The 11,727-nt window shown below is 40.7% G+C and overlaps 1 protein-coding gene across 5 annotated transcripts in view; it reads left to right on the forward strand.

Moving 5' to 3' along the window:
• LOC133158030 (LIM domain-binding protein 2-like) overlaps nucleotides 1–11,727 on the forward strand; it is a 44,398-nt gene that overhangs the window by 25,230 nt on the left and 7,441 nt on the right. For 4 of the 5 annotated variants that reach the window (XM_061284851.1, XM_061284843.1, XM_061284836.1 and 1 more), the window contains exons 3-6: nucleotides 1,576–1,748; nucleotides 6,339–6,461; nucleotides 8,550–8,633; nucleotides 10,636–10,759. In XM_061284851.1, coding sequence (XP_061140835.1) covers nucleotides 1,576–1,748; nucleotides 6,339–6,461; nucleotides 8,550–8,633; nucleotides 10,636–10,759 — 504 coding nt within the window. The remainder of the gene's footprint in view (nucleotides 1–1,575; nucleotides 1,749–6,338; nucleotides 6,462–8,549; nucleotides 8,634–10,635; nucleotides 10,760–11,727) is intronic. The other variant, XM_061284860.1, reaches the window with a different exon arrangement.

An 11,727-nucleotide genomic window follows, 5' to 3' on the forward strand; every position in this document is an offset into this window, starting at 1 on the left:
CAATATTGTTTGTTATATTTTTTACTTTATTGTCAGAAATTACAAATGTGTTTAATGTAATTTAAATGACATTCATTTTGAAAATTCAATTTTCATTTTTTAAAATATTTTTTGTAGTATTATATTTCTAAACCTTGTCATAAAAAAATTGGGATTATTAGTTGTGATGCTAAAAGTTTGAGGTTTCGGTATCAAGTAATGTACCACTTTTAGCGGTTGGTGTAAAAACGTCCATGAATGGACATCAGCTGACTTGTCAACAGTCTGCACGTTTTTACAAGGAACCCCAAGCTGCTCGTTCTTCAGTCCAGCCGTCTCGAGTGTAAATAAAAACGCCGACCGGAGCCAAGCGACAACCGCAACGCTTGAAACGATCCCAGCATGGCCGCCATTACTCGCCATCTATCACTCTGTCACCCCTGGCGACGCACGCTGGGTTTGATTGGGACGCTTTTTTTTGGCAAGACAAACTCTAGGCCTCGCTCCACCTTGCCACGGCGCTCTCTCTCTCTCTTTCTCTATCTCTATCCCTCCCTCACCACCTCCTCCTTTCCCTTGCTCGCTGACATCCCTTATTTTTTTCATCTTCCCTCCTTCTACCGCTCCCTCTCTCCATCTTTCATCCACCCCCCACCCTCCAAAGCCTCTCCACCACCCCACCTCGGAGCTCCTGCTCATTAGCAGTCAGCTCCACTATGAGACATACTTTGTTTTGCAGTGCGGGACAAGCAAGGGAGACACAAAGAGAGATAGTGAGAGGGTTATGGAGATGGAGAGAATGAGAGTGAAGTGTCCAATTGCTGTTCATGATGCCAAACACTGTATGTGTTATTTAGCCATGCCTGACTGTATTGAGTTGGAAAAACATGCCAGTCATATTTATGCATAGGTACACTTTTTTGACCATAAGTAACACTGGAAATGGAAATCATCTGTTTTGAAGTAAAACTGTAGCCGCCACCGCCGTAAAAGCATATTATTAAGCATATTGTGATGCTGGAGTCTTACTGATTTGAATGAGATGTCACTTTAGCATAGCAACTGTTAGCATCATATTCATTGAGAAAAGGGTATCGGATTACAGAGTTCGATGTCAAACTTTGAATTTCCGATTACAGCGCACCCTAACCCCAACACTTTCTACACAGCATGCCTGACCGACCAAGGCCTGCCGCCAGTAGTGAGAAACCATCAGTAACTGATGCCCCTAATTTCCTATGGATGCCACAAGAGCAGAAGAGCACTACTTTTGTCTTACTGATGCTTCTCAACTCAATTTGATGTACATAATTCTCTGGTACCAAGATGCCACGGCTTGATATCAGAGGACTACTTTTGTCTAAATGAAGCTCTCAACTCGCTTTAAGCAAGAAGATACCACACGCGGGCAAAGCACTACTTTTGTCTGAATAAGGCTTCTCAATTCATACCAACTAATAGCATTCTAATTACAGGACAAAACATTGTGTCGAATCCAATTTTATTTTTTTGTATTCCAGATAATGTCTAGCTTCTATAAGTGTTAACATGCACACAGAAATTCACTGACCACCTCTTTACCCTTCTCTGCTGCAGCGATTGGCCGGACGCTGATCCCCCGCTACTTCAGCACGGTGTTCGAGGGTGGCGTGAGCGAGCTGCACTACATTCTTAAACACTCCAAGGAGTCCTTCCACAACTCGTGCATCACGTTGGACTGTGACCAGTGCACCATGGTCACCCAACATGGCAAGCCCATGTTCACCAAGGTACAGCAAACTCGTGATAGGTTTGGCGCACCTGCTATTGCAAAAACCGCACTATAAGAGTCCCATTTAACAGTCGACGAGGTTACGATCAAGATGAACTTCGAATTAGTTGCTTTATCTGTAACCCAGATGACCTTTTCTTTATACTGCAGGTATAATCTTTAAGTTGTTGAACTTCAATGCTGTGTGTTTTTGCTCCTCCGTGTTTCACTTTGCTGCTATTTACAATTTACACCTGCACATTATTAATATATGAATTTGAGAGACTTTTAATTTTGATTCATGAGAGAAACAATGTTTTCCCAGGGGCAAAAATGATTTGCACTTCATTATTTTTTCTTGTTCCCTTCAAATAATAGTACATAATGTGTAATTAGAATTTGTTTTGGAATGACGTCTTGAATTGAAAGCAAAATGGTAAACTCCCGGTCTTTTCTGGCATGGGTTCATGATACTGTTTTATAGGTCTATTCATGATAGATGTGCCTACCAAATTTCAGGATGCCCAATGAAAGTGATTTCAAAAGCTGAATTTTCTTAGAACTTTGTTTGTCAGTTTACCCACAATCAACATGCCTACCAATTTTTACATTGCATTCTAAAACTCACTTTGGAAGCTAAATTCTGAAATCTGGGGTTTGATTCATGAATAAACAGCTTGTGTTTTGGAGTAGCCCTCAAAATGGCTTTTCATTTGGCCTGCGAATAGTGGCGACGCAGCAATTTTATCTAATGATAAATAACACAATACATAACATTACCATTCAGACACGAGCAAGGCGCCGCGGGCCCGGTCAACACAAAGCTACATTTTTCTGCCCGTCGTGATTTTCTCGCTCTTTTCATCTGGCTCTAAATTGGATGAGAATAATTAATTTATTAGGAAAAAGAAAAAAAGAAAAGAAGAATTCCAATAAGCGAGCGTGTTCTCCCTCAGCTCCCAGCAGCGCCGCTGAGCCTCGCAGCTCCGGAGGCCCGAATCTCAATCAGCTCTGCTTCGCCTCGCTTTTCCCTCACGCACCCCACCCTCCCACCCCTACCAGCAAAGGCACCCCCCCAACCCTACCTCACCCCCCCCCCCCCCTCTCATCCCCTTGCCTTGCTCGCTCATTTTCCTTTTGCTCTCTCCTCCAACGTCCCCCCCCCTCCCCCGCCGCCTACACCCCTCCCCTCCTCCCTCAACTCACTCACACACACACATACTCAGACGCACACACATGCATCCTTCATCCCTAGAGAAATCATCCCCAGCTCCCATCTCGCTCTCTCCTCTCCTCCACCCGCTCTCTCTCCCTCTTTCTCTTGCCCGCTCTCGCTGTCTGTCTCATTCTTTGAATGTCTCTCGCACACAATTCCACACTAATGGGACGATCACATTTTGAGGTTTATTGAGATTTACGCCGGTCTCATTTTCCTAAATAACAGTGGTAACAACAGTGTTTGTAAACCATAATAATACTGGCAAAATACGTCTGTGATAACATGATAATAATAACCCTTATACTAAATTAAACCTTTTAAAGTGAACATGAAATATAACTTGTACAAAAAAAGTGCCAAAAACGTATTTTTGAATTCAACCCTATGTGAAACGCTTGAATTGGTGGGAAACGCATGTTTTTATGTCTCTTAAAATAAAAGCACACCAATTCTAGCCTAAATTGCATAGCTGTAATTTCTTTGCTCACTTTTTTATGTAATATCTTCTCAGTAATGCTAATTACTACATCTAATTACACATAGAAGCATATGTACATGTTCATTTTTAATATTTTTAAGTTTAAGATTCACTCATCAATTCCTCTAATTTGCACATTGCAAATATTAAAATCATCAATATCATCAAACAAGATTATGTAGCCACTGTTATGCATTTCCGTCAACTTTTGTCTTGTCATTTGTATTCGCCGCCAATGTCTGCCATCATACAAATTGATTTAACCACACTCGGCTCGCGTGTCACTAATTGATTGAGCGTCGCCGTGTTGTCCTTTGGCGCTACTCGGCATCGGAGATGCCCTCGTCTCAGCGCCGCCGCGCTCAAGATTTATGACCCCCTCGTTCCTAAATCAATAGGAAGGGGGAGCAGGGGGGGCGGTCTGCGAGGGGGCCCCGACTGTTTAATAGAGCGCTTTTTAGTTTGGGGTATTCTCCCTCAACTTTTCAATGACTATTTATCGTGACATAAATTGATTGGGAAGCATTGTGGATTAGCCCGTGACAAAAATATATGAGCGTGTGATCAGATCCATGCTAGATTTGGTAGAAAAAGCTTCCATTCAAGGGCGTGATATATCGCCCAAAAGTGGCACCAAGAAGAATTCAAGCAGCTTTATTATACTGGGCAATTATTCTGATTTAAGCACTGTGGCCATTTTTTGTGTGGCCGTTTAAAGCGCTAGCGGAGATTAAGTATGTCAGGTTGTAAATTTCAAATCAAATACACCAATGAAAGTGGTACCTCAACTAATGAGTAACCCAAATTGTCAAAATACGAGGTATCTATCACCTGGGTGTTTTTTTTCTTTTTAGCATTCAGAAGAAATATTTTTGTTTAGTTGTTGGGGCTCCTCCGCTTTACGGCACAGATGTAGAATACCTTGGGTGTCATGACTCAAGTACGCAACTGTCTTGCCACGTTTTAAGTCAATGAAAGGTCCCACTTTGATTGTCCATGCTTGCAGTCAGCTGTGCTCACTCCCACACCAGTGTAATCCTTCCTCCTCCAGATTTTCCAGTTTGCGCTTGTCTGCGAAATTACCAACATTTTGTCTATGCCACTCATAAAATTAGAGCTGCAGTTCAGCATGTTTTTTATGACAATACAAACATTTCATCTATGTTTTTCAGCTAGCTGGAATAAAATAATACCATTTAAATTCATTCAAAAGAGCGAAGATGATTTCAAACAATTCATTGAGTACAGTCCCATTGGTTGTGGATTAAAAAATACATCACGTGAGATTCAAAATTATGTTTTGTTATTGATTTAAAGCTAATTTTCAAAATGGGTTTCATTGTTTTAAAACTTTTGGTAAGAGCTGTAGATTTTGTCCCACCTGTTTGGGGGGTTTATTTGATTAATTTATCAATTTTATTTTGTACTTTCCTTAATATACCTTTTGAAATTAAGAAAAATATTATATTATTTTTACAGTTTAATTTAAGCTTTTAATCTGGCCAACTACAAACGACCTCTTTAGTGCATGAAGACATGCATAGTTGATGTAAAAAGTCTACACACCCCTCTTCAAATGGCAACGTTTTGTGCTATTAAGAAGTGAGACTCGTATAAATCATTTCAAAACTTGACCCAACATTAACATTAATGTTATACTGTCAGTTATGTCAGTGGTGTTTAGGAACAACGGCAAAAATTTACAACGTTTCTCCTTGCTGAAGAAAGTGACGCTTAACTTGGAGCAATACAAATATGCAAAAAAAGAAGAAGATGAAGCTATTTTTGCTGCAAGATATGAAATGACTAGTTTTCTTGTTGCGTGTGGGCCTCCTCCTCCTTGCTTTCCCGGAAAGATATTTTATTTTATTTGAAAGTGAAAATAACAGTATATCATCCAGCAAGGCTGTTTCAGATGCCCGAGACAAAAGAAGTTCAGGTCAGGCAGAGTTGCCAATTAGGAGAGAGAAAGCGAACGACTGAGCAAGAGAGAGAGAGAGGGAGAGAAACAATGAAGGAAGAGAACATTTTCTAGCCCCCTTTAGCTGGAGCCAGCGCTCGCCGGGGCGTTCGCTCGCTCCAGCTTCTCCTCGCGCCGCGTTGCCGTGACAACCGGCAGCCGAGAGAGGGCCAGAGAGAGGAGGAAAAAAAATCAGCTGATTAGTCGGCATGGCAACGGCCAAGATGTAATCCCAGCAGACACACTCGCTCTAATCAATGCCCCCCCCCAGCGCAGATGCTCTCCTGAGGATCAACAAGAACGATGCTGCTGGCCATATTGCACCCCTCATGGACCCCAACCCTGTGCCGCCATACCTCAGTCACATACTCAAAACAAATAATTAGTCAAAGGTAAAAAAAATATGGCTTCTTTTCCAATGTGAATCCTTAAAATGATCAATTATCAAAGTTTTATGTGAAGGTCAGTTGGGTCAAGAATAACCCAATAATGGGTCAAAACTTCTCTGATCAATTTGAACCCCCGTTTAGCAACCCAAAATTTTGATTTTTGTACAAAATAACTAAATTAGGTTAAACTGACTCAAGTAGCAGTCAGTCCATTTTTGGCTGGATGGTGAAAAGGTGCTCTTTGCCTGAAGCAATTTTATTCTTCATTCATCAATACTTGTAAAAAAAAAATGATAAAAATAAATAAAATAATAAATAAAAAGCCTTTGCCTTTTTAACAGAGGTGTGCAGATTTTTTACATCCACTTTAATTTCCATCTGCCTTTTTTGTAAATAAATAGGTTTCTTGACTGTGTTGACTGTTAGACATCCTAATTTTTGAATATTTCCATCCTTCCATCCAACGATTTACAGTCGTTGACTAATTCATTTACCAATGTTGAAGCATTGGCAAAGTTTTTTGTTTTCTGAATGAATGTAACAAATAACAATGTTAACGGCAGGTTTGCACGGAAGGTCGTCTGATCGTAGAGTTCGCCTTTGACGACTTGATGAGGATCAAGACGTGGCACTTTACCATTCGGCAGTACCGAGAGCTCATCCCTCGTAGCATACTGGCCATGCATGTGAGTTGAATTGAGACACACACATGACTACAACACAACACGTACATTCAGGGTCATCCAAGCAGAAAGATTGTTTTTTTTAAGGGAGAGGTATTGTCTGATGGAGAGGTTGGATAATAATAATCGGCTTAATGCGAGTAAGTGACATTCAGTCCCTTTATCTGGTGACTGTCTAGACGTGCAAGCTGTCCACCACATACATACACACACACGCACACACAAACCTAATTATTCTCCACAATCGCAACACACCAAACTATTTTAACTCTGTATTGACAATTTTGTTGATCAAAAATTGTTTTCATCAAAAGTCCATGAGAGGACATTAATTGTCTTTTCATTGCTTCCAGCTCTGTAGAAGGCCCATTTTCTTTCTATTCTGTTGCACAAAACAAGGTCCGAGGAGAGCGTGCTAGGATGAATTTAGTATATGGAAAAACCAAGACCCTTAAACACATTTGGGATGACCTGTCCCAGTATTTTCGGTGGCACGTGTCCCACTACCTTAGGTGTCCCATTACCTTTAGCCACATGTTGCATTCCTCTTCACATAGGTGGCATGTGTCCCACTGCCTATGCCTGTAATTTATATTTCACCACCAGTAGGTGGCATGTGTCCAAATATTCTTTTGCCAGTATGTTGTACGTATTAAATTTACTGCAGGTGGCATGTCTCCTAATTAGGGATGCTACTATAGAATATTTTCAGAATTTATCATCCTTGATTGACTTTTGCAGTAATAATTGGATAATCTAATGTCTTTTCACCACCTCTGTGAATGAAGGAGTACAAACTGGTTAATGGCATTTCCAGTCAGTTCAAGGAAAAGGCACCAATTTTACTTTTATCCAAATAAAGGTGTCACTTGTCCTAATACTTTAGGCCGACATGTGTGTGTGTGTGCGCGTGGGTGCGTGCGTGCGTGCGTGCATGTGTGTGTGTGTGTGTGTGTATGTGTGTTTCTTTTGGCTAAATCTTTATATGAATTTTACCTCACTGATAAATTAGCCCCTCTGGGTGTTACTCCACTAATTTCTGAAGAGGTGCATTTTGGGTGCTGTGTGTTTGTCTTTGTGTTTGCGTGCGTATGTGTGTGTGTGTGTGTGTTTGTTGCAGTGTTCACTCTTTTTGATGGCTGCGCCGCCTAATGAAGGCAAAGACACACACACACGTACACACACAAACACAGCGCACGCTGGGAAATCAGTCTAAAACAGTCTAAAACTCGAGAGACGTGGACCTTTTTTGACTCTAGGAATTTTTTTCTAGTCATTCTGCTTTTGGCAAGAGAAGCCATCACATTAATCATATGACACATGAGCCACAGTGCTATCAGCTTTTTTTTTAGCTCTATAGATTACTAAATTGTAGTGGTTGCATTTATTTATGTTATCCAAGGTTATGAATGATTAGCCAGAAGAGTAACTTTTTTAATAGTCTTCATTATACACCCCAAGTTACCCAGTGCAGCATCCACTTATGGTTCAGAATAAGAAAATGATGGCTATAATCACGTTTTACAATGTACGTTATGTTCTGTGAGAGTATCTAAAGCTGTTAAGTGTTGACTGTTTAGTGGCGTGGGAATGCACAGTAGCCATAAAGTCAAATAAATCATCACCTAAGTAAGTGTTAGCGGCTTTGCTCAGTGTGAAAAATGCAAATGGGCAAAGAACAAATGTAGTGCGTGAATACACCACTGTAAGGCAAACAACTGAACTATTTTTACATCAAAACATTTGTTTACATCAAAAGCATCAGTGGCATTCCAGTCCTGTAGGTGGCAGTCATAAGTAGGGAATCAGTCAACAAAATCAAGATTAGGATGTAATAACGATATGAATTATATGGCTTGATTAGTGTTACAATAAAAAAAAGATCTACTTGGCGTTAAATGACAACACTTGTGTCGAGTGCTTTTTTGTTACATTTTTTACTTCAGTGCGTCAAATGCGTCTGAATGCCAATCAGGCTAATTGGTAGCGGATAATTGCTTTGTGTTTAGATTATTTTAGTGAGTATTGTTGTGTGTTGTATTAGGTTGTTTGTGGCCTTTAAAGTCTGTCTGCATGCTTTTTCCACTGCAGGCACAAGACCCTCAGGTGCTGGAGCAACTGTCTAAAAACATCACGCGTATGGGTTTGACCAACTTCACCCTCAACTACCTCAGGGTAAGCGTGGGAGGGGGGGGAATGTATTTTGTGTCTATTGTATATGTGTACAATGTCACTGAGCCGAGACACATATTTCAAATGGGAAAAAAAATCTCAGCGAGCACTACCAAATAATAATGTCGTCAATAATTGTATAATGAATGAATGTTGTTAATTATACCTTGCACCATCTAGTGGAAGAGCATTCAATTGATACATGAACAAGGATGTATTATTCGGATGATATGAAAAATAACGTGTATTGCAGCAGAGCATAAAATAGAATGTTCTTTTCTAATATTCCAAAATCTTTGTTGGGCATAATATTAACGTGCACTTGCTGATGTAAAAGGACTATAATCCCTCTCTTCTTTAGATCAAGTTTATGCTGGTTCTTGTGGAAAAACAAGACAATCTTCTTAACTTATGCCTGTTTATGTAGCGTGTCTAAGCTATATGATAACCACAAACAGGAAGGTTGTATGTGTGTGTGTTGACTGACATGCTCGTATTTTTCCAAATGGCGAGAAAGCGAGTGAGCGCGAGGCGGAGGAATTAATTGGATACAGAAAATTACCATAACATTAATGAACGCTCCCTGTTGAGACGCGTAATTGCGAAATGGCAGCACGCAATTCGGGAAGGGTGGAGGGGGGTGTCGGTGAGGGGTCGGGAGAGGCGGTAAGGGCACCTCGGCTGCTTATAATAACCCAATTGAGGGAGACACAAAGGGGGCTGGGGAATGGAGGAATTGGGGAGGGTGGAGTGGGTGCAAGGTGGTTATATGCCGCTGCATGCTTTTTTTTCTGTCACAATAATTGGCATTGCACAAAAGCATTTGCAACACAACTGTTTTTTGTCCAAAAACGGCTGCTTTTGAGGAATAAACGCAAACCTTTAATTATTTTGGAATTTCGGGTTAGACATCTGTCAAGTGTATTTGATTCAGATTTGGTAGTAATTAAACAAGATCGCTTTGTTGTCAAGAACAACTGGTTATTAAAAGTGTTTTTAAAAAAATCTCAAGCACAAGTTTGTCAATAGAAGAAAGATGTCTACTTCAAGCCAAAATGACAGCGCCCCTCCTGTGTCTTGAGACTTTTTTGTAGGTCTGCTTATGACCTAGACATATTTACAAAATTCATGTTGCCAAGTGATTTCAGGGGCTGATCTTTTGTGAATGGGAGAACTGTAAGAATTGCGAAATTCGGCCAAAAGTACACCGAACATTTCCCCGAATATAGGTCGTTTGGTTGGCTCTTATTGCTGTGTAGACCATTTTATCCACCGTGCCACATGAACATTAGCTTCCCTTCTGTTATCTTAGTCCGGTAGGCCATACGATACACCCTTTCCTCATACGATAGCCGGGGAAAATGTCCTGACACCTTCCCTTTGTCGCTTTCTCTTTGGGAATACATCAGCATGTTTTGCATGTAGCCGTGCTTCCTTCTATTCATTCTGAAAATAGACACGGGGTGCAGAATGAGAGCCAATGCTGTTTTGACAATATAGCTAACAAAACTAAATATGTTTAGTTAATGATATTTGAGTTATATTCATAGCTAACTGAAGAATTAATGAGTTGTTGGACGGACTGACGGATGGCTGGGTAAATGGACGGATAGATGGATGGATATTGTTTTTATTTTTGTTTATCTGATACAGCTGGGGGAAAATTTCGTTTTTTAAATGATGAATAATAAAATCTGAAGGTACGTATAAACAGCTTAACAAATGTTGCACGTATTAAAATTAAAATAAGAAAAAGTCTTGCGCCATTTATTTGTGTGTTTTAACAGACTCCGAGTTGCTCCGGTGCACATGACAATAAACTCCTTTCCTCCAACTCTTTCATAAACGGGCATAAAAGTCTGATTTATGGGGCAATTAACACATCAAGCGAGCAGAGCAGCAAAGCCTGCCTTTTTATGGATTTCTTTTAATGGGGGCAGCGCTTCACGTGGCTCATTTGCATGTTCTTTTTTCATTTATGAGCATTTTTGGGTCTTTCTTTTAGTTGTGTGTCATCCTGGAGCCCATGCAGGAGCTCATGTCCCGACACAAGACGTACAACCTCAGCCCACGCGACTGTCTCAAGACATGCCTGTTCCAAAAGTGGCAGAGAATGGTGGCGCCACCAGGTAAGCCACACTTTGTGCTCTCAATGGAATACACACACACATACAGCCCACATGAAAATAAACATCAAGAAAATTGCTTCTTTAAAATGAATTAGCTTGAGTCTTAAATTCACCATTCAACAATCTTGGGAATGCACAAGAGAAGATAATATTATTCCACTAATACTACTTACATTGTCAAGTCAATTTTAGTTGAAGGCTCTTAGTTACCGCCATCTCGATGTAGATTTATTTTGGGGTGATGTGGACAGTATTATCCAGAGTAGGATCCAGTATTTTTAAATAATAATTTTAGTTGGTAATTGGTGATGCAAATGTTAGTACTATATTTGCTGGTATTTTATGTTAGAATAAATTGCTGTCTTGTTGTTGTTATTATCCATCCATCCATTTTCTCTGCCGCTTGTCCCCACGGGGTCGCAGGCGTGCTGGAGCTTATCCCAGCAGTCATTGGGCAGTAGGCAGGGGACACCCTGAACTGGTTGCCAGACAATCACAGGGCATACAGAGACAAACAACCATCCGTACTCGAGCTCACACCTAGGGGCAATTTGGAGTGCTCAATTAGCCTACCAAGCATATTTTGGGGATGTGGGAGGAAACCCGAGCGCCCGGAGAAAACCCACGCGGGCACGGGGAGAACATGCAAACTCCACACCGGGAAGGCCAGAGGTGGAATCAAACCCGAATCCTCTGAACTGTGAGGCGGACATGCTAACCAGTGTGCCGCCGTTATTATTAGTAGTAGTAGTACTAGTAGTAGTAGTAGTAGTAGTAGTACTTTTTAATTATATTTTTTATTATTAATAGGTATGATTTAAAATGTTACAAAATACAATCCCATAACCAAAAAATATATATATTTTGAAATTGAAGACGTCCACCTCCAGCTTCCACATTGCTGCTCCCTCCTTTTCTTTCCTGCCATTCTTTTCCATGTTTCTCACACCAGGAAGGAAGCATCCGTA

This window comes from Syngnathus typhle, linkage group LG1, assembly GCF_033458585.1.
Source record: "Syngnathus typhle isolate RoL2023-S1 ecotype Sweden linkage group LG1, RoL_Styp_1.0, whole genome shotgun sequence".
NCBI lineage: Eukaryota > Metazoa > Chordata > Actinopteri > Syngnathiformes > Syngnathidae > Syngnathus > Syngnathus typhle.